At 36.5% G+C, this 23,506-nt stretch overlaps 3 protein-coding genes across 3 annotated transcripts; 1 reads left to right on the top strand and 2 right to left on the bottom strand.

Annotated features, from left to right (window-relative positions):
- Positions 1-1,649: 1,649 nt before the first annotated feature.
- On the bottom strand, positions 1,650-3,012 carry LOC143609117 (trihelix transcription factor ASIL2-like). The gene has a single exon (XM_077083966.1). It carries the CDS (start codon positions 2,987-2,989, stop codon positions 1,790-1,792), a length of 1,200 nt encoding a protein of 399 aa, XP_076940081.1. The 5' UTR covers positions 2,990-3,012; the 3' UTR covers positions 1,650-1,789.
- A 3,451-nt stretch (positions 3,013-6,463) lies between these two features.
- LOC143609142 (putative phytol kinase 1, chloroplastic) lies at positions 6,464-9,969 on the bottom strand. Its single transcript, XM_077083983.1, has 6 exons — positions 9,694-9,969; positions 8,002-8,069; positions 7,606-7,737; positions 7,207-7,322; positions 6,994-7,108; positions 6,464-6,670 (listed from the first exon to the last, which is right to left on the bottom strand). Exons 1-6 carry the CDS (start codon positions 9,967-9,969, stop codon positions 6,478-6,480), a joined length of 900 nt encoding a protein of 299 aa, XP_076940098.1. The 3' UTR covers positions 6,464-6,477.
- Positions 9,970-13,934: 3,965 nt separating this feature from the next.
- Positions 13,935-15,759, top strand: LOC143609151 (anaerobic nitrite reductase HB2-like). Its single transcript, XM_077083988.1, has 4 exons — positions 13,935-14,053; positions 14,674-14,788; positions 14,897-15,013; positions 15,506-15,759. The coding sequence occupies exons 1-4, from the start codon at positions 13,959-13,961 to the stop codon at positions 15,719-15,721; spliced, it is 543 nt and encodes a 180-aa protein (XP_076940103.1). The 5' UTR covers positions 13,935-13,958; the 3' UTR covers positions 15,722-15,759.
- Positions 15,760-23,506: the final 7,747 nt, after the last annotated feature.

The following is a 23,506-nucleotide window of genomic DNA, read 5'->3' as shown; positions in this document are numbered from 1 at the left end:
TTTCCAAGCTAATAAAAGTGCAATAAAAATCTCAACATCTTAATTGGACGGTTCTTTACGCTTAACAAGTCGTCTTGGTTTTGATCGCTTCAAGTTCTTGGACTTTAGTTATTAAATGTTATTGGGTAACATAAATATTGTGCATAACGTACTTAACATTGTTAGTACAAGTTCACATCCTCTGGTCATCAATACAAGACAGCATTTTACAACCTATGTCTGCCTTGTTACCACTTTTCTGTCAGTTTTTTTACACCATGTACTAAGCCTGGTTTTGAAAAGAATGAAGTGGTTAGTACCTTAGTTACAAGTGAACTAGAATATCCCTAAAATATGTAGTATTCACATGAATCTTCATTACGCATTTGACATCCTATTTTAAGAATTCTTTTTAACATTAACAAAAACAAGCTATTATATTAAAACTTAATCCGCAATGAATTGTTTATTGGATTACATCGAAACAGAAGGCAAGCGGGCAACAAGCTGCGCCGCTACCCCTTTTTTAACATTTATGTCCCCTGTACTCTTTTAAACAATTTCTGTTGCAGATATCAAGATTTTTTAAACCAGACCTGGCCCGGCCAGGTCATCGAGTTTAAACAGGAACCAATACAAAGCTAGTAAAATAACCAGCTGGTTTTCATACGAACAGGTAAACCAACCTAAACTGGACCAAACCCGAATAAACTGATGAGAATCAACTGAACGGCACATTCGCAAGAAGGCTAAAACTTGATAAAAGCAAATTCAGTTTATGGGCTTAATAAGTTAATATAAATCTGCAATACAGTTAGAAATCCATGAAAAGCACAAGTTAAAAACAAATTAAAAAACTAAGATATGATATGCTTTCCCTTACCACTTTTCTTTCATCAGGTCATTTAGTACATTAATTTTGTTTTATACACTTTTATTATTATAATTTATAAATAACAGAATACTATTATAAGATCTATAAATGAGATTATATATAAAAAATAGCTTTTGCAATGGTTTTTATTTCTTTCTATATCAGTAATTGCAACAGTTTTTCTTAAGGTTAACCCGGTTTGGTTGAACCCAAACCGAACCATTGAGTTAAAACTGGTTTGTAACCCCACACTTTGAAACCGATCTGAACCTGGTCAAATCCAAACTGACCAGGTTGAAACCTGGTTTCAAGCAGGTAAAACACGATCATTTCCAACCCAAAAACCAGGTTATAAGTTATAACCCGAACCGGTTTCACCAAAAACGGATTTAACTAACTCTGCCCCAACCAACCCGGTTTCAATAAACCGGTGTGGGCCAAAAACCTGATTCATGCACCTCTATAAGAATTTGGTAGTTTTTCGCTATAGGATTGTAAAAACAAAAGTCCAAACAAAATTTGAATTTGAAAACAATCATATATCAGATCAGATTACTTGCATAACCCTTTTAACATAATATAGCATATTGATTCATCAAGAATCCACAAAGGTGCAAATAACATAACAATGGTAAAGTAGGTAAAATGACCAACCTTGTTGTGTCTTGAAGATCACCTTCCAAGCTTAAACCTTTAAAGAAAGATGCTTGATGAACCACACAGCCATGACAAACAAATATACCTGAAAACAAAGATTACGAACCAAAAACTCCAAAGCTCGAAGTGTATCAATTGGACAACATGAAACTACTTAGATTAAAGCAAGCAAATTCAATTACATACATCTCCCTAAACACCCTTAAACAGGGTCATCATTAATTAATTAAAAACCAGTTCTTTGTTCTCATAAAAACACCACTCTACTTTGGTTATACTTTAGTTATTGCTATCATCACTGTGATTATTGTTGTTTATGGTGTTATGGTTACTGCTGTGATGATTATGATTATGATTGCTGTTATTGTTCTCCGCATTTCTTCTACTCTGCTTCAACTGCGACAGCTCCAACTGCGTCTTCATAAAAAACTGCATTCTCTGCAACTCAAGCTCCTTGGCAAACTTCATACTCTGCTTCTGCATCTCCACCATCTGCTGCAGCTTCGAGCTCTCCGCATGCTCATACGCTTCCCCAAATTTCATAATCGCCTTCGTCAATTCCCTAACCGAATCCCCCCAATTCTTCTCCCTCAACACCCGCCCCTTTTTCTGTTGATGCTGAATTTGAAACCTAGGGTTAGGGTTTAAACTAGACCTCGCATTAAACGGAATTCTAGCACGTTTCTCGTACGGATCAGATTCCGGAGAGTCCGGCTCCGGTTCTGATTCCGATGACTCGGGATACGCAGGAGGCGGACGCATCCGCTTACGCTGCTGCTGAAGCTTCAATTGCTCCTGCTGCAGCTGTTGTTGTTGCTGCTGCTGTTGCAGGAGCAATAGCTGCTGTTGCTGTTGTCGCTCCTGCTGCTGTTTTAGCCTCAAACTCTGAACAGGCGCCGATCTAACTCCAACTGGTATCCCAACCGGAACCGATCTCAAAGGCGGAGTAGCCGACGCCAGATTACTTTTCGCAGAAGCGATCGGTCCAATCAACTCATCCAACCGCTCGTAAAAACTCCAAGTGCTCAGTCCACCGCCGGCGGCTATCTTCGCCTTTTCCAACTTATACTTCTTCTTCACCGTATCAATCCTATTCTTACACTGAATATCCGTCTTCGGAGCCTTCAAATAATCCTCTCGACTACTCACAATATCCGCAACCTCCTTCCAATGCTTCTGCTTCAAATTCCCCCTGCTGAGCTCCACATACCGTTCTCCCCACGCCTCAATCAACACCGCCGTGGCTCCTTCGCTCCAGCAATCCTCGCGTCCTCCGCCGCCACCAGATCCGGCGCCTCCACCGGAACCGACGGTACGCGGCTGCTGTATCGGAAGCGCTAGGGTTAGCGTGTTCTGCGGCGGCGCGGCGGAGGCTACCGTGACGGTTATCCGTGGATTCGAACGTTGCGAGTCGCGAGATCCGGATCTGGATCCGGATCCGGCGGATTGGTGGGAGTGGATATCCTCGTCGTCTTCCATAACGGAAACGTAACAGATCTAACGAAGAAACAAATTGTTGATGGGATCTAGAAAAAAAAAGAAACGGAAATATAATAATAATAATAATAATAATAAGAGAAGAAGAAACGGATTGGTTGTGTGTGTGTTTGAGAGAGAGAGAGAGGAGGAGGAGGTAATTAGGGTTTAATTTAGAGAGAGAAAGGAAAGGAAAGAGATGGGGGGTAGTTGACCGGCGTTTTTTACGATAAGGGAATATAAATTGATCGGTTGACGGAGAAAAACGGAGGAGAAGTCGGCCGTCAAATATAAAGGACACGTGGAATCCCATTGGGTTTGGTTTATGGGAAAGCCGACACACCGGACGTAATTAGTCAGCTCCTTCCGGCTGGCTCGGCTTCCCTCCTTTCGGACCTTTTTTTGTTTTTGTTTTGTTGCGTCACTTTCCGCTTAATTTCAGTCTAAAGTTTTTAAACGTAATAACCTTTTGTTCATCTTTTAAAAGTTACCTTTTCTTTCCACTCTTTAACCTTTTGATCTTTTGATTTTTTGAATAAGTAATGTTTAAATTTTGTTATATTGATATTGTAAAAAGTGAGTGAATATAGTATGTGTTCGATGCAAATCGATACCTCAAGATTCAAAACGGCAAATTTTTGAAGAATCGTTCAAGTGAATCGAAAGTATGTTCTCTCTAAGGTTCAAAATCGTTTTTACACGGACGTGGATGCAAAATTACATTTTTGCCTTTTGGGCGGTCAACCAAACGCTTAATTGGACGGCAAACCCATTTACAAATAAACACCTCCACAGGGGTGACACCGGCGAAAAATTCACCACGGGGTCGATTCCTGCGTTTTGGGTTTCACCACAGAAGTCAAAACTGCCATTAAGTCGAAAAAAAAGAACGGTTAAGATGAGACTCTTTATTTTTCATTGAAATCAATACATTTTTTTCAAGAAAAAAACAAATTTTAAATCTTAATGCGACCATTCCTCCCTCTCATGAAAACTTATAGGGATAAAAAAATTACATTAGAGCAGAGATCGTAGTTAATATACAAGTCTAATACAAAGGAAAGAAAGACAAAAATAAAAAGTGTGGGAATGATTTGTGGCCTCACAGAAAAACTGTGCATGTCGCTTCTCATTTTTTTCTTTTTCTTTTTTTTAACCTTTTTAACTCTTTTATTGATTTTTTTTTAAAATTAAGTCACATATTGATCTAACCAATTAATCTAAAACATTATGTTTATTGTGTTTCATTTAATATTTTTGATAGCCATCACAGCGAGTAGTTTTGGTAGTGCAGGTTTGGTCATTATAGTTTGACTGCCCGGCGTGAGATATGAGTTGTATCTTGCTAGTTTATAAAACATTTATTCTTCCTATTAAAAAGAAACTTAAAATAATCCTACAACCCATATGTTCTTTTAGGTTGTTGCCCACGCTCATGTGGATTGTCATTTTCAAAAGCATGAGTGATCGATGATCCAACAAGTTAAGAATCGTGAGTTCGTTTTACCCTATTTGAAATAATCCGGATATTTCGTCTTTTTCTATAAAATAAATAAATATAAATAATAATAATGATAAAAATAACAAAGTAAGAAAACACATGACCTAACGTGGTCTAGTGGTATGGTGTCTACTCTTTCAAAATGGAGGTGGTGGGTTTAAATCCTTGCACTTGCAAGGTTAGGGCGATTTTAGTGGAAATGAATTTGCTCTTAAAAAAAGAGTAATAATTAATCTTTAATATTAGTTATGTTAACATTAGAGTAATTATTATTAACTTTTAAATTAGAATAATTATTACTACGCTATTTGAATTTTCTGTAATATAATTACTCTAGTTTAAAACGGTAATTATTCTAATTATTTGTATGTTTAGTACGTTATTTGTGTATCAGATCTCATCGCTAACCAATACAACAAAGGAAAAGTAAGAAAGAAAGAGACATTATTTCTTAAAACAATTCCATCGTCTATCAATTTCTTTCTGCAGAGAAAATTGTCTCCACCTTCACCTATAAATAGAAAGGTGTAAACGAATGTTTCTTCACACCAAAATCCAATTCTATATCTCAAAGTCATACCTTTATCCCAAATAAACCTATCCAACAAAATATCAAAGATTTCATGAAGCATCGAAAACCTTCGAATGATCACCGGCGTAATTAAGATAATACCGAAAACTTGTTTTGAGATATTAAGGATCTAAATAATAGCAATAATACTTGTATTAATAATAACTATTGTCAAATTCAAATAAATACATTTTAAAATATTGACTAAATGACCTTAAACACTTTGAATGTCTTCTGTTAGTTATGAAACTGGTTCTGAACTCTTATGAAGCCATAGAACTAGTTTTGAACTAATTCAAGTGTCCTCAATTGTTTATGAAGTGTTTTGAACTAATTTTAAAAGTGACTAAACCACTTTTGAAGTACTTCTAATGCCTTTTAAACTACATCCGATATGTTTAAAGTACTTATGATTTCTTCCAAATTATATCCGATGTGTCTAAAGTACTTCTGGTGACTTTTAAACTAAATCTAAAGTCTTTAAAGTACATCAAAGTGGTTTAGACTAAGTATAAAGTCTTATGAACTAAACTAAAGTTTTCTGAACTAAACCAAACTCTTGTAAACTAAATATGAAATACTCTTTACTTTTTAAAATTGAATGCGAAATACTCTCAACTCTTTTAAACTGAATTTAAAGCCTTTGAAGTGGTTTTGAACTCTTTTAAACTGATTTTATTTAGGAATCTAGTGTTTTTGGTTAAAATAGGGTGTTCTCGGATAAATCTAGTGTTTCCGGTTAAAATCTGGTAAGCCATCTGATTTTTGAATCATCCCAGATTTATAAGCCATCCTAAATTTCCTGATAAACTATCAGATTTCTGATTAATCATTTTCTGATGAACCTCCTATCTTTTAATTATTCTTAAACTTTAATCATTTCATTTGCTTAACGTTGATGGCTCTTTAGCTCGATTGGTTATTAAGGCAAAGAGCCAACACACCACATTGATTTTGATGAGGTATTTAGCCTGCTTGTCAGGATTTGTGGACTTGGCATCTCAATAGGCATCTGGATGAGATATGATATGGATGACTCGAGTCCATCCACTTTGTTCTTAGCTTGGTATTATCTCGTTCTTGGTTTGTTCACTAGTTGGCTCTTTGCCTTAATATAGATGTGCCAACCTATAAAAATATGTAACCACCAAAAGTTTCTATACAGCCTCAAACAGACTCCTAGAACATGGCACCATCGGTTTACCTCCTACACAATTAATTACTACAATAAAGTAAAAAAAAAAAAAAACTAATGGAGATACACTATTGGAAACGCGGGAAACTGAATTATTCCAAAATCAGTAAATTTCCCTGTTAAATTATCAATAAATTAACTTCATCTTCGAACTATTCAACATCATAATAGAACATTTCATATCATACAACAAAAATGAGATATGCCACACAAAGAATATAGCACTAAGGTTGGAAGCCAAAACTCAAATATGCAGTCAACATGCTTACCAAAGGAACAGATATATTGTCATCTAAGCCTCCTTTTGTCGGGAGTGACTCAACCAATGTCGCCACCAATGCAACCACCACCACTCGTTCAATTGTCAACCACCAGTTGAGTTCAAAGGACCCAAATATTGAAAAGTAGTATAGCATTCTGGATAAAAGGGTAAAGTAGTCCTTCGTTAATACATTTGGTATTTGGCTTATTACTTACTGTAGAGGTGGCTATTTTGAAACTTTTACATATAGATAGATTCATCAGCCATTTGAGTTATGTTTTATCTGAAATGGACCGAATGAAAAAGTAACTAAAAAGGGAACGCGCTTAACTGGTTGGAAGTCGTCCAATATTTATTTTATTGCATAAAAACTCCCAAAGTATTATATCTTATAGAGTTAGTTTATTATGATAGAAGTGTAAAATAATTATTGTTACTGTATATTATTAGGGAAATGAGCAATAAGATGGACACGTACCCGATTGAAATTAAGAAACCAACTGAAAACATTGAGATGCTACCGGCCCAACTTTTGTGTTTGTTGTAAGGAAGTTTATGGATTCCAAATCTTCTACCCATGATATCTGCAATACCTGTAAAGTGTATCATGTTAATAAAAAACACACAAACAAAATAATAATAGTAGTAATAAAAAAGGCTAAGAAGAATACACAAGGTTGAGAAACTATACCATCACCACCACACATCATTGAAATTGAAACCACACCGATTGGTGACTCGCGCCAGAAAACAATAGTAGATAGAATTAACATCAAAACATAATATAGAGGTCCTCTAAGCAATTCCCTGCAATTAAATCATTTTAGTTTTGGGATAAAATGATAAATTTATTTGGAAACTCATTATTAAAAGGTAAAGGTTAACTGCGCGCATAAGAAGATAACCGGCTTCAGTCTAATTTCTATTTCATAAACTTATAATGACCTCCAAAACTTGATAGGTAAAAAAAGTCAACTTGGTCAAAGGCAGTGACATGTTGGGGTGTCAATGTGTCATTTTGACTAGTAACATATATGGTTTACCTTAAATAAAAAAAATTAAAAGTAAAGATACGATTATGAGAACTTACTCTGGTTTTCCTTCTCGTGTAACTGATTTTATTAGATCTTCATTGGTTACAAGAGAAAGACCGTGAACAAGAAGCCTTGCACAGTTTAATAAGGGCACTATAGCAGCAAAGTAACGAGCATCGGTTGAAGTACTAATATAGGATAGAAATATCAACTGTAAGAGTTTGATTGATAAAGACATACATACATATATATGTGTGTATATGCACGTGTGTATTGGTGGGCTCAAACAAGAACTACTACAATTTATTCACCTTTGAATACACTATAAATCATAGCGACGCAACAATGTATTCACAAGTGAATACTGAATAAAATGGTTCTAAAATTCGGTTATTCTTGTTTGAACCCACTCCTACGTATATATCGTAAAAAATGGACAATTTAAAAAATACCTAAAAATTGGCCAGCAACCCATATAAAGCAATCCAGATAATATATGAACCAACTTTCTGCTTAGATTCTGAAAGGAGGATGAAAGCTGATTTATGTTAATTATTCTACCAACTTTACGCAAAAGATATCTTAATCTGTGGGTGCTTGTTATAGAGCGTGACGGCTTTATGTATATGTTTTCATAAAGTCATTATCTTTACCTGTTCCAAAGGTGTATGATGTTCCGGTTGACTTTGAAAAGTCAAGGATATCAGAATGCTGGTGTAAGCATGTACAATCCTAAAATTTAGCAATATGTATAAAAGTGAGTATTCTCCTTTTAAAGTTTTCAGGCAGCAATTTCAACTTATTTACTTGTGAATTGCCAATTTAGGATATGTGTTTATCTCTAGCATGTCAAATATATAAGATTTAGCTATAAGAGGAAACTTGTCAAACAGGCTGAAGGTTGTCCAATGTGTATTCTTGATTGTCAATGTTGATGCATACAACCTTCTAAACCCTTTTTTTATATAACTACACCATTATTATAAAAATCTAGCTTTCTTGATCATATTAAAGGCATTACTTATTTATAAAAACCTTTAAAAACATGAAGAAGAAAAAAAGTGTTATGGGTCAACTAAAACCAACCCGAACCACTAGTACTTTGGTTTGACCCAGGCCCGTTTTGACTCGTTAGCCGACCAAATTCGCCACATCTAGATAAGGATGAGATCAATAAAGTACCGGTACAGAACCCATACGGCCGCACCAGAGCATACTGATACCGAAAACGAGTGAAACAATATACCAAATACCACACCGATTTTTTCGGTTCAGCACCAGTACCATAGAAAATATCGAAAAATACTGAAACCGAATGGTGCAGCACCAAAAAATACCAATACCAAAAACGAGTGAAACAATATAGCAACTTCTGTGCCAACTTTTTCGCGATCAGTTCGGTACCATCGAAAATACCAAAAAATATTGAAACCGAATGGTACCGCACCGAAAAATGAGTGAAACAATATACCGAATACGGAATACCATACCAATTTTTTCGGTCCGGTACAATTGAAAATAGTGACACCGAATGGTATCGGTACGACTGTAGTCGTACCGAAAACATTAAAAACGAGTACCAATAATGATTTGTGTTGGGTAAAAAATGTTCATCCCTACATATTGATATCACTATACAGTAGCTAATTAGCTATAAGATAAACTCACAGATTAGGGGTATATAAGGAAATGCATTATATGATTAATAGTAGATTAACTGACCAAGGGTTTACAGTTTATATAAGCTAAATTATCTAATATCTATATAGAGTGAAGTACAATGTTGGTGCCGTAGGCTCACAAGCCCATGATTGGGCGAAGTGGCGGCACCACATTGGTCCATTAGTTTTTTTCTTTTCATGTTTTTAGTTTTAATATTGAACGTATCAAACACCAATTTTATTTTTTTGTTTTTTAGGTTTTGGTACCGTAACTAACGTGACCGAAACCGTAACGAACATGACGGAAAATGCTTGGATTTTACGGATACCCTGACTTCACCACTTTGGTCCACCTCAATTTATATATATATATATATATATATATTTTTGTTTTTGTTTTATTCCAGTATCGTAACGAATGTAACCGACACCTAAATTAGGTTAATCAATATACATACAAGGGTAAACAAAATTAAACACAACCTGTTCAACGATTTGCCTCTGTGTAAGATAATCAAAACCAGATATCAATCCATACGCACCGGCAACAACAAGAACAGTCGCTCCGGCATCCTGAACCACGTGACCCGATACACCTCCAGCAAAAGCACGCGGCGGAATAATAATAATACGACGGCTGTTAACATAAACATTTCGAATACGTGCAGTAGTAGTAGTAGTCGGACATAAAGCATATCTCGGATAACGGAGGATTGATAGTTTGGGACTAGCAACGGCGGCGGAGATGGTGGTGGCCATGGTGGCCGCCGGTGAATGTAAATCTAGCTGGATAGGTGTTGTGGGTCCCAGTATAGCTACTGAACCAGTGTTTTTTTGTGGAAAGGTTTATGTTTACGTCTGAGAATATAATATAAGTTTGCATTTTAGTGTAAGGATAAATGGGTTATAAATGGATAATAATTGGCACGTGAAAGTTACATAAATGGTTGTAAAGTTATGACAGAGTTACAGACGTGATGTGGTTTTCAATTTAAGTAAGGGTCACCCCCTTTTGCTAAAACACCCTCCAATACGTCCCGTATAGGGCTATACAGGGGGTTATAAAGGGGCCCAGACGTTCCGTATAGCTCTATACGGGGCGTCTGGGGGGTGTCTCTAGAAAACCCCTTAAGTAATTGACTTTGAGAAAGTTGAATAGATGGTCCATGTGGTTTGATCTTTTTGCCTGTTTAGTATCTATCGTTAATACAAGTTAGTTTTTAATGGAAAAGTATTGTTATGTATCATTCATGTGAGAGTAATTGTGTTTTTTAAAATTTAGAACTCTGATAAAAATAGTTTTCATGTGAGGTGAATCTTGTTTTATCTTAAGAAAGTCTGATATAATTGAAGGTTCGGTTTAAACACCGTTGGTGATGAAGTTGATGTTATGTTAGGGTTTTAGGCAGGGCCGGCTCCGAGAAACAAAAAAAAAATTTGGACCAAAGACGAAATTTTTTTGAGCCTTAAGTAAAATGAGTATTTTATTGGATTTAAACAATTTAATTTTGATGTGGGCTTACTTGGTTATAATTTAGATTGTGTAAAAAAACTTTTGTATAAAAATATGATTAAACATGTCTCAAATGAGACTAGAACCCATAATCTTTTGATTGGTAGTAATATCCATTTGTCACTAGACCAAGCTAGTGGTTATGTAATTGAGTTTAAATACTAACAATATACATATTGTTTTAATAAAAATACATATAGTTTTTATAAAAAAAAACGGGCCTAGCAGGGTGTCGGGCCTGTGGTTGTCGACCACCCGACAACACCTTATGGCCGGCCCTGGTTTACGGCTCTTGAAAGATTATTTTATTAGGGTTTCAAATTTGAAAAGACAAGAAGTATTCTTACACGAATGATACAAGACATCCCTTTTGCATTAAAAAACAAACCGAGATTATAGGTGGGGACTAAACTTGGAATTCTTTCCTAAATGTTTGGACTAAGTTTGTAACTTTGAAAATTTAAGGACCAACTTATGTATTGTTCAAATCATAGGACCAGTTGTACAATTTTCTCAATGCTTTTCTAAAGCGTCATATTTTCTTTAGCTATATTCAAAACTGAACTTTTATGTGGTGGAGATAAATAAATAAAAGACATAAAATATCAGAGCAAATTCAATGGAAAAGAATATTTATACAAATTCAATATGAAATGAACACGTAGTGAAGAAGACGACGAACTAATCTAAAATCCAACTTATCCATAACCAACATAAAACATTCAATGGTGTGGTTCATACTCTATTTGTAAGTCAACATCGAGAGGATAATAGATTTGTATTATTTTATAAGTTAGTATGATGACGAGTATATATAATAACCGTCACATTCATGCACAGTTACTTAACGATACTTTTTTGTCTTACGATCACTCCTTTAACTTCATCCAACGTTGTGCTATACTCTTGTTATGAATTTATCAAAGGCTATTTATTATTAGATATAAAACGAACATAGACATGTACGTACTTTTTTAATAATTCACGACCTTAAAACAACTGTTATGAAGAAATACTAAATGGAAATATACATAAATACATATGCATACGTACGCATCGCATTTTATTTATGTAAAGATCTTCTTGTTCTCTGTTTAGGTTCCTTAGTAACAAAAAAGTTTTTTTGTTATATAAATTGCTTTTAAATTAAGTGTCAAAATGTAAATTTAAAAAGGCTTTTCGATAAAAGCTGCTCCGACTGAATAAATGGGCCCAAAAGGCCAAAACCATTTAATGCATTAAAGAAGTATTGGTCCATCAGTTCATCATTCACAGGTGAATGTGTGGATATGATTTGGTATTTTAAATCTGTGCCCCTTTGAGTTTTGTGTCCAATAATATATCCGGAGCTGTCTCTGAGAATTTATACGCGTTGATCGATCAGAAATAAAATGACCCGTAAACCCTAAAAAGGTAAGGAAATAATTTAAGCAAAAAAAAATTAGGCCTTATGTAAATGATTTTTTGTCCGGTTTAAATAATTAAAATTTTAAATGGGCTTACTTGGCAAACTTTGTGTATAAAAATAAGCTTAAAAATGTCTCAAGTGAGACTAAAGTCTACAATATTTTGGTTGGGAGTCATACCCCTTTGCCACTAGACCAAATTAGTTATTGTATAATTAGGGTAAAACATTAAATATACATATTTTTTTCATAAAAATATATAGATAAAAGAAATTTTGTGCCCCCCCGAAAATTAAGTGCCCCGCTCGGTCCCCACGTTGCCCTATGCCCGAGCCGACCTTGAATATCTCATACATAGGGGTACTGATATACTAGAGCAGGACGTTTTTTCTTATTAAAATAAAATGTAAATAAAAAAACTTGTTTGTAATCAGCTCTGTTTGTAAACCAGTTGAGTCTGTCTCGGTTTGTAAACTAGACGAGCCTGAGACAAGGCCAGTTTGTCCGTTGATTCATGTAGTATGTCCGAATTCGTAATCCCTGAGATTTTGATCAATCGCTCGGTGGTTTGCTCTATCTACTTGAGTTAAGCCAATACTTAACGTCTTTTTATATGCACATGTTTGATCCCATGGATTTAAATCATTCTCTAGTTGGCTCGTTTAAGTTAAGCCAAAATCATTCCCTCAAGCTGAGTTAGTTCAGATTGGTGTTAGAGTTTGTGGATCAAAAAGACATAAAAGCCAATAAAAGTTTGCGGATCAAAAAAACATTGACAAATGTTAGATCTTGAAAGCCTTCAAACCATTCTAAACACCAGATATATATAAGCTTTAATGTCTAGAACATCGTGTGGTGGAAAAGTGTTTTTATTATCTATTCTAGAGATGATGAGTTCAAACTTCACAATGTGCATGTATGTGTGGTTTTTATGAGTATTTAGGTCTGTTAAAAAAAAGTTATAAGCTTCAGACAATAATTTAAGAAGTTAAAAGTTAAAACTATAATAAACCGACAACGTTGAATACTCCTGATTTTTTTTTGACAGGCGAGTCAGTCGACTTAAGATCCATTCATATCAGGTACATGTCATTTTTCTGTTACCAATTACAAGTAAGAAATAAACTAACTGCCTTCCCGTCACCTCACCAACGCCTTCTCTCCCTATCGGCGGAACTTTTCAATGTTGGGAAAGGGAATCGATTACCTTTCTTAGCTAGGATAAAGTCATCGTCATCGCTCACAAATCTTACCTAGCCTCTTGTCCATAACCTAGCCCAGTGCTCTCAAGCGACTGATTTCACACAAGTAATAGGACCTTCTTTTATAGTGAAGTTAGAATAGGCTTTAAAATAATCGAATGAATGGTAAGTCTCGCTCTCCTGGATAAAGGTCTATGAGACATGGGTTAATTCATTAAATTTTGTATGCAATAAACCTAAATGTGCTAAAAAGAATTGACACTGATATCATATCTCTTGATTTTCTAGAAAAGACTCAACTCAAGTGGATCTGATTCTAGCTAAAGATGTCAGAAACGAATCTTGTTAAATTGTGTAAACCATGTCATGTGTATGTTTCCATTTAGAGGTGGCAATAATATTATTATTACCCCACCCCTATTAAGCCCAAGCGTCCTTCAATGAAGTCAAAAGGCCAACACCACTTATGCGGCCCAATGTTTTAACCTTCATCACATTCACCAATTTGCAACCTTATCCCTCCCTAATCCCTATAAACACATGATTGGCATATAATTCACACACAATATAAATACATATACATATACAAATCTATCTCTATATTATACTTGTGTGTGAGAGTGAGAGATGGGTTTCACGGAGAAGCAAGAAGAATTGGTGAAGGAATCATGGGAGATAATGAAGGAAGACATTCCTGCCCTCAGCCTCCATTTCTTTACACAGTAAGTTTTTTATATACGCAACCCAAAATGAAAACAACTCAGTTAACAATTGACTTTGGTAATATGAACATGAGAGCTATACGTTTTATGTACCAAGAAGGAGAAATGATGCACTGGTAGCCTCTTATTTCTAATTATTATTAAAAAAGTATCAAATTACGTAACGCACTTAATTTTTTTCTAAAAATAGTCTTATCGTGTTAAGTCTAAACAGATGCCTATTATGACGGTCCTAATTTTCATCTACATCACATATGATAAATCACTAAAAATATTACCCAAACAACCATTAATATTTTCCTCTAAAATTTATTAGTTTTACTATTACATATTACATCTTATTTAAATAGTCACTTCACTTGTATAAATATTATGCGAAATGACACGTTACATGTGGTGCGATAATCATGACTCATGTCAGTTTCTTACTGGTTGTTGTTCTAACCTGTCACAAAAGTATTTAGTTGTGCGTCAAAGCGGTCCACATGTCAAGTATTGCTTGGCTTTCCTTCTATTAAAAGATTTTGTATAGGTGAGATTATAAGTTATAGAAAATTAGAAAATATGTTTAGTCTATTCTTGTTATTTTCTCATAAATGATTCTTAATGATATATAAAAGGGTATTGGAGATAGCACCTGCTGCAAAGGCATTGTTTTCGTTTTTGAAAGACGAAGATGAAATTCCCCAAAATAACCCCAAGCTCAAGGCCCATGCTGTCAAAGTTTTCAAGATGGTCAGCATTTGCATATCTGATTTCCCTTTTTTACCCTTGTGTAATCTATATATACGTACATGCAATGCCATTATTAATATATGTATGTAATTGTAAATGTAACTGAAGACATGTGAGTCAGCAATCCAACTAAGGGAGAAAGGAGAAGTTGAGGTTTCTGATTCTACACTAAAGTATTTAGGATCAGTTCATCTTCAGAAAGGTGTTGTTGGTCCTCACTTTGAGGTAATTTAAACCTATTTGTCAAGTTGTAAATGAGTTTTAATCAAATTGGAAACGGTTCATACATCAATGAGTAGGCGGGTTAACTAAATGGGTTGAACGCGACTAAGGATGGCAAAAGAACTTGAACCCAATGGGCAAACCTGGAACACTCGGAACGAGTATGAGATTAGTTTTAAAAATTTTCATGGGTGTGGAGCGAATGTAGTATTAGGTGATGCTTGACTTGATTACTGAAACATATATATCTTGGTAAATGGTAATAGAATAATATGCTAATTCACTATTTTTTAAGTATTTATATATTTCTACTTTCTTTTAGTGATAAAATTATATAAAACTTTAAAATAGTAAGATATAAATTTATTGGTAACTTTTATTCTAATTTTAAACGGAATGAATTGCTTAATTAAACAAGTTAAACATATAAAATCAAACACGACTCATTTAATTAAAGAGATCAATGAGTACATGACGTGTTTATTGTTAATGAAGGTGGTAAAGGAGGCATTGCTAAGGACAGTTGAGAAAGGAGTGGGGGGAAAATGGAATGAAGAAATGAAGGGTGCTTGGTCTGAAGCTTATGATCAGTTGGCTGCTGCTATTCAAGCTGAAATGAAGATAGAGGCTGCAGAAATCAACAAAGAGGCTGCCGAAATTAATAAAGAGGCTGCAGAAATTGACAAAGAGGCTGCAGAAATTCACTCTTAATTCATTTTAATTAGAATCATAATTATACAAATTTGGGAATAAAATTTAAAGCAAAATCAACGGGAATCGAACCCAAATCCATATGTGTAACGTGACTAACGTCCCAAAGTTTATTCGCTTAGACACTTTGCTCGATATACTGAAAGCATTGTCCTCAAATGTATGGAACATAAAACTTTTGCTGTTGTGACTTTTGATTTTTGAATGACCAATTGCTTAATGGTGACTTGAATAAAAATGTAATGGATCCAGTTCTTAGTCTTGGCTTGATCCGTCACGGATCCAGTTCAGTTTTGGTCCGCTCTGGTCCGAAACTAATATTTCTTTTATATTTTTAACTAGTGATTGACCCGCGTGTTGTGCGGCGATTTCGATAGCTAAAACCCGGCCATTAAAACACGAGCGTTAAGATGACGAGTCGACGCGAGATTCGGTCAGTATTGGTTACGTTCTTTACGGTATGAACAACGTTTGTAAAACCCGAGCGTTAAAAAACCCAAAACTAAAATATTTAAAACGTCGAGGTGGTGAGAAGATGCGAATTCGATCAGTTCTGTTTACGTTCGTTACAGTACTGAAACTAAAAAAAACAAATCAAAACAAAACAAAACAAAAAAGATATAAAGAGTTGGACCAATAGGGTGGCGTCAGTCGGTAAAACTCGGGCATCAATAAAACCTGGGCATTGTCATTTCTGGTCGTTGAGGCGGCGAGTCTGTATGAATTTGGTCGATTTTCTACGTTCGTTACAATATCAGAACTAAAAAATTCAAAAAAAAAATAACAAGGATCAATGTTGGTCCGCTGATGTTCGGTTTATTTGTACATATTTATGTGTGTTAACTTACTTGTTTTACTCGTTTAGTTTAGGAACTATGGTACTTCATAAATGTTTATTATGTTTCAGGTCACAGGTACTTAACGCGCTTAATGTGGACCTGTACGAGCATGGAATGAAGACCCGGGATGTCCAGCACGCTTACCGAGGCAATCATGTGAACTTGCTGATTGAAGTGACCCATCGTGTAGCGCGATGGGTGTTGAAGGTGGGGCACGCGCTACGCGATGCCCTGTAAATGACTGTGTTGACTTTGGTCCATCGCGTAGCGCGATGGACCAGGAGAGAGGACCATCGCGTAGAATCGTGAAAGTTAGGGTTTGTTTTTATATTATGTTTTGACGAACCTAGACGGCATTCTTCACCTTCCAGACGATTTTCAGAGCATAAGAGAGAGTCCCCGTCACTTCCAATCATCTCTAAGCATCATACATGGCCTACCAGATCATAACCGAGGCCCGAGAGATGCCGATGCGCGGCTAGTTCCTTCGAGTCATACCCGGGATGTATAGTTTGTAATCTTTCAGTTTATTTCTCATGTACTAGAATAACTAATTGTAATTGTTTTGATGTTAATCTATGAGTATTGATGTTTAGTATGTTCGTACAATCAGTCGGTTTAGGTTTATTTCGATCAGAATGATTAGTTTGTCGATTACTATAATAATTGCTCATAGGATTGTTTGACCTGTTAATTGCAATAAAGCATACGTTTGCCCTTAGTTGAGTCACACTGGCAGGGACCGTTTGATAACCAGTGCCGTGTGTTAGCGAGCGTGGATGCCTAAGGTTTAACCGGTTAGTCTGTCTGTAGTTTACACAAGATAGTTAATCTGTTAAGTTGCATGAGATTGTTGTTTGATTGCTTACTTGGATTACCGGGTGTGATTTGCTTTATTTGATTGACTGAATCTTGAGTACTTGTTCGTTTCTTATACAAATAAATTGTTTGCTAGTGTGATCAGCACTTTGATAGAATTCACTTCATAATGTTAGGAATCGTTACTCTACACTGACCACATACTCCTCGTGGTTCGACACCCTACTTACCCTGACTAGTTTAAGGTGATTAGGACACTGATTTATATTGTTTGCTAGTGTGATAAGCACTTTGATAGAATTCACTTCATAATGTTAGGAATCGATTTCACTGCACACTGACCACATACTCCTCGTGGTTCGACACCCTATTTACCCTGACTAACTTAAGGTGATTAGGACACTGATTTAATTATTTTTCACTAGATAGCGACAGTCTAGCATCAAAATGGCGCCGTTGCCAGGGAGTTAGTGCGCTTAGTGTTTTGTGATTAATTGATTTCTTAGTTAATTTAGTTGTTATTTTTATTTTTATTTTTAGTTTAGTTTTATTTTCCCATTTTACGCGGGGTGTGTTATTTGTACAGGTAACAGGTTTATGCACACCCGTCATTCAGGAAGAAATTCTCCGCTGATTTACGAGCCAGAAATCGAATGGTTAGCTCGGCAGAACCGAGCTCAGATTAGACAGTCAGACATGGAAGGTCAGAACCAGAACTAGAATCAAAACCAAAACCAACCACCCGAGAACAGTGTTTTCCAACCCGAACGTAATCCACCAAATAACCAAAATCCACTAAATAATGACCAGCCACCACTGATAAACTCCAATCCACAACCACAAAATTCAGCCCGACAATCCAGAAACCGAAACCGAAACCTTGACAGACCCGGGCCATCAGCCCCGAACAATACCCCTCGTCACCGACAGCCGATTATACGGGATTTTGATCATGTCAGCATTCATACTGAAGACGAAGAAGAGGGAGACGAGGAGGAACGAGAACCGAGAAATGATGGTAGTAATGGGGATGATTGGAGGGTTAGACGGAATGACGGGTTTGAGCCGAGAAACGCAAATGAGAAGGTTGAGGAACCGGTTATGGTGAGAGGTGACAGGTGGAGGAACAGAAACCGAGACAGAGATGGTGTTGGAAGATATCAGGAGGAAATAAGACATCCAATTCAGGTTAACCGGGCAGGTTTTGAGGAACCGGGGACCAGGCGAAGGAATTATGGGCCTCCGGTTCAGGGTGTTAACAGTCGGTTCAGACCGGCTATTTTAGATGATGCCTCACCAATTGTCCCACAGGTTCACATATAGGGACCGTTTGATAACCAGTGCTGTGTGTTAGCGAGCGTGGATGCCTAAGGTTTAACCGGTTAGTCAGTCTGTAGTTGACACAAGATAGTTAATCTGTTAAGTTGCATGAGATTGCTGTTTGATTGCTTACTTGGATTCCCGGGTGTGATTTGCTTTATTTGATTGACTGAATCTTGAGTATTTGTTCGTTTCTTATACAATTAAATTGTTTGCTAGTGTGATCAGCTCTTTGATAGAATTCACTTCATTATGTTAGGAATCGATTTCACTACACACTGACCACATACTCCTCGTGGTTTGACACCCTACTTACCCTGACTAACTTAAGGTGATTAGGACACTGATTTAATTGTTTTTGACTAGATAGCGACAGTCTAGCATCATCCGCCACTTGGCCCAATGAAAGGCCTTGCGGTTCCAATATTGGCTTTTACTATGTATAGATAATGTAATGATATTTCTTAAAAGTAAACCATGTTGTGTTTGGTGGAAATGAATTGTTGAATCTACCTATATATTAAAGCAACACTTTTTTCACTTGTCATTTAATTAGACCCTTCACATAGGCTCCAAGTGTACAAGTTTTTATTTTTACAATTTTTCCTTCATGAATGATAAAATAAAAAATATGTTGTTGGTGAGAATTGAACTCAATACCTTATTTTTAAAATGTTTATGGCTTACCAACTCAATTATGATTAATTGATGTTAATTTTCTTTTTTTCTTAATTGGTATAAATTCACAACCTTTCATTTCATTACTTTTAAAATGCAAATACAAATTATTCTTACTAATCTATGTATTTTAGTAAATTATTTATATCTTATGAATTCATAAGATATGTTAATATGTATATTATTAAATTTAACCTTTTTATTTTACTTTTTAAAAACCCGTGTATCACACGGGGCTCTATCCTAGTACATTAATAAAATAATTTAAAAGATAACACATTGACTTGCACTATCATTAGTTTGTAAAGGAAACATGTTTTCACAAATTAACGTTGTTATCTCCTAAACGTAATTCACCGTCCACTTAATCCAAGATAACATCATTATCATTCACACCTAATTATTTTCAAACTAATGATGTGACTAGAAGGTCAACTCCAATGTCAAATTGAAAACGACTAACACTGTTGTTTAATAGGTTAGATCGTTTACGCGTTTTCAATGCATGTATCTTTTGGAATTTATGAAGGGATATGTTATTTATACACCTTTTGGTTATCTACACACCCTACATACGATCGTATAGGGGATATACTATCGTATGAAACCCCATGTTAAAGGGGGTGTGGATTAGTCAAGGGTGTGTGAATAATCATAGCCATTTATGAAACTATGTAATCAATTTATCATCAAATTAATTTAGTGATATCTTTAGTTATGTCTTGAAATTTAGTAATATTCTCTTGTGCCCGTATATTTTCAATATCATAAACTTGTCTCTTAATTTAATTTTGTTAATTTGTTTTATTACGTTCTTAGTGTTATGTTATATTTTATTTCACTTTTGATCCTTACTTTGAATGACCGTAGCATCTACTTGGTTCATGGCAATATAGGGGCGTGCATGTACGTGCATATCGACCATTTTATGGTTACGAATTTGAATATTGTATTTTGTTTCTTTGCTTCTTGATATATGACCTTAACCACACGGACGTCTATTACAAAAAAACGCAAAGAAAAGAAGAAAAAAACCAATAGAAGCGTAAAAGTTAAGATCAGTGATGTGTGACTATGATATTTTAAAACGTGACAACTGCTATGCACATTAACCAACCGTGACCATGGACCCTTTTAGCGTAACATAAAGTTTGTGCTCATTTTCTTCCATCGGTTTCTAAAAATATTGCAAACAATCGTCGAGAATATGAGAGCGAATACCACCACAACGAACTATGGTGTTTTGTCTACCAAAATGACAACCATGAGTCCATGACCATAATCACAGCCTTCAAGGCTTCAATCACTTAGGCAATGAACTATGGTGTTTTGTCTACCAAAGTGACAACCATGACCATAACCACAACCTTCAGTCACTTAGGTAGTAGTTAGGCTTAGCCTTCGGATCAGCTGTAAGTTAATATCAAGCTCGAATTTTAAAGTCGAGCTCAACTCAATTAAAAATCTAGTTGGCTCACTCGATTTAGTTTGGCTCGACTTTACAACTTAATTTATTATAAGGCCAAATATGTAACTTAATTTTACCAAATGGCAAAAAATAAAACTTAACCAAATGACCGAGTGCATAAGTTATGCAATTTATAGCCATAGGTGGTCCCTCTATTGTGTTTCTTTATCAATGTGGGGCAAAGTAACAATGAGTAATGCTTTAACTTTAAACAATAATTTAATTATTTTATACCTTATTGGATTGTACAACATATTTTTAACGCATGTAATTTACTTAAACTCTTAAATTTCCTATAACGCTATCTTTTTGTCATTTGTATAGTCTTACAATGTTATAGTTTTTATTATAGAAGTATAGAGGGTGACTTTTTCCAAACCCGAACAACCCAACCCGATAACTAACCCATTTAAGATTCGTTTTGGTTAGATTCGAGGTTTTCGAGTATTCTCTAATTTGGGTGGCTTTGAATTTGGGTAATTTGATTTAAAATGACAGTCCTAATATAGATAAAAATAAATAAATAAAATTCAAATTCTGATATTTATGTAGGAAAATCAGTAATTTGAAAACTGAATTAAGATTTCGGTTTGGACAATGAAGAAACACTAGGTGAACCCACGGGCAGATTATAGATAATCTGGGGGTTAAGTAATGTTTCCCACGGATGAGGTCCAGCAAAGAAGGTTGTTCTTCAGGGGACCTGCAAAACAGACACCGTAAGCTCGTCACTGAGAAGGGGGGGGGGGGTTCCTCCTTGTGATCACCCTCCGGCGTGAGAATCAGACTATATTGCTCTGAATATAAGTGTATATTAAGAGATTGCTAGATAAGATTGAGATATCAGATGATGTCCTTACCATTCCAAGGTGTTGGAGTATTTATAGCCGAAGGTAAGTTTCCAAGCAGGTACAGCCGGCTGAATAGTATTCCTGTTCTACCAACAGTGGACTACGCACAGGCCATGCTGGTTGGTGGATAGGTTACGGCCAACAGTAATAAGGTCGGCTGTATACTGTTCCTTTCATGCCGGTTTACGCACTGTTCCACCAACTGTAGGCTGCGCACGTCCCATCGTAAGGGTTGGTGAGTAGGCAGCGGCTAATAGTGACAAACAGTACTAGAGGGTGCTCCTCCTCGTATTGTTGTCGGTGAGCTGTCACCCTGTGATTAGTTCATGGGCTGCTCTGGTCAAATTGTCTGTTCCGCCCATACCTTAGTAGGTATAGTACGAAAGACCTTCCAGAAGCATACGGACTGGCTCATTTAGGCGGGAGTATTCCCGCCTTGCTCATTCCTTCATGTGACTACTGAAGTAACGAATGCCTTGTGCGTGTAGCCTTGCTGTTAGTGCGGGTAGCCTTTCCTGATGGCTTGTATCCGCAGCTGCAGGAACAGGCGGGGTACTTCACCATTGGGAGGCTTTCCCTGCGGGTACAGCTGGCGTACTGCGCGTAAGGTTCTTTAAGCATGGTGGGTCCTGCTGGAGCAGTTGGTCATTGCGCAGACGTCCCTGTTCAAGGCGAGTCTTGCGGGTCCAACTGGGCTCTGCTGGGACCTACCTCTTCAAGTCCCCCCAGTCCAATGTTCTTCTCATGAATTATTAATAAGTGAGGTGAACTTTTGGACTTAGCAAGGGGTTTTGAAAAGGGTTTAGTTTTTCGGTTTTCCGTGGTGATTCATCCCGCGGTTTTCCTGATGTCACGCAGAAATTCCCGACTTTTCTGCTTGATCTTTGGGTGTGAAGCGGGTAGGTTTGTAACCTCCTCGCACGTCAGGAGCGTTGAGTCCCACTTGTGTGGATTCTCCATGGGGTCTTGGTAGTTTTCAACATAGTGATCAATTATGCTAAAACCACCAATTCCATCTTGGAGTTTCAAACAATATAGTTCTCGACGTTTCCATCGTGCGGGGATGTTATTCCCGTTTCCGCAAGCATGGCCCAGAAGATCCTTCTTGGTTTGAATTCCCTGCAGAGTGCTAAGTACGTGAAGGGTTTTGCCTTGACACTGTACCCGCACTCGTCTTACGGTTACTTTACTTCCAAGGTATTCCTGGCGTCAATTCCCTGCGGGTGCTAAGTATGTGAAGGGTTTTGCCTTGACACTGTACCCGCATCCGTCTGACGGTTACTTGGTTGCCAAGTTATTCTTGGCTTCACTTCCCTGCGGGTGCTAGGTACGTGAAGGGTTTTGCCTTAACACTGTACCCGCATCCGTCTTACGGTTACTTGGTTGCCAAGGTAAGGGGTATTTTCCCGCTTACTTTTGAATCTTTTTGAATTTTGAATTTTGAAATTCGAAGAGTTGGTGGAAGGATAAGAACAGTCCAAACCTCTGACACGTCGTGCGACGGTTTCTTCTGACTGTGTCAGGACGTGCAGGAAGTTATGGTGACGTGACAGTACATGGTCATTCCAGACGCTTTTTCAGGCGCGTGGGCGCGATTTTTCGGGCGCGTGGCCGCGAAATTAATGGTATGCGTCCTGTCAACAGCTGTTGCCAGCTTGCTTTTTGCCACGTGTCATAGTTTCATTGCACCTTCGTTTTCTCTCTCTTCCGCATTAATTTCATCGCATTAATTGCGATTACTATATAAAGGGGGAGAGGGTTCTTTGTAATCCACACTTTCACTCTTCTCTTCATCTTCTTTGCGATTTCC

The sequence above is a fragment of the Bidens hawaiensis genome, unplaced genomic scaffold (assembly GCF_021521415.1).
Source record: "Bidens hawaiensis isolate Kalapana, Puna unplaced genomic scaffold, B.hawaiensis_p1.1 tig00419494_1, whole genome shotgun sequence".
NCBI lineage: Eukaryota > Viridiplantae > Streptophyta > Magnoliopsida > Asterales > Asteraceae > Bidens > Bidens hawaiensis.
The sequence above is the reverse complement of the archived record's forward strand: the minus strand, read 5'-3'. Positions and strand labels throughout refer to the sequence as shown.

Excerpts from the sequence above, each read along its gene's own strand:
- LOC143609117 (XM_077083966.1), bottom strand. The coding sequence starts at position 2,989 with ATGGAAGACGACGAGGATATCCACTCCCACCAATCCGCCGGATCCGGA.
- LOC143609142 (XM_077083983.1), bottom strand. The coding sequence starts at position 9,969 with ATGGCCACCACCATCTCCGCCGCCGTTGCTAGTCCCAAACTATCAATC. Across the intron at positions 8,070-9,693 it reads AGAGGCAAATCGTTGAACAG|AATCTAAGCAGAAAGTTGGT; the intron begins GTTGTGTTTAAT and ends TCCTCCTTTCAG. Across the intron at positions 7,738-8,001 it reads GGTTGCTGGCCAATTTTTAG|TACTTCAACCGATGCTCGTT; the intron begins GTATTTTTTAAA and ends ATCCTATATTAG.
- LOC143609151 (XM_077083988.1), top strand. The coding sequence starts at position 13,959 with ATGGGTTTCACGGAGAAGCAAGAAGAATTGGTGAAGGAATCATGGGAG. Across the intron at positions 14,789-14,896 it reads CTGTCAAAGTTTTCAAGATG|ACATGTGAGTCAGCAATCCA; the intron begins GTCAGCATTTGC and ends ATGTAACTGAAG. Across the intron at positions 15,014-15,505 it reads TTGTTGGTCCTCACTTTGAG|GTGGTAAAGGAGGCATTGCT; the intron begins GTAATTTAAACC and ends TTGTTAATGAAG.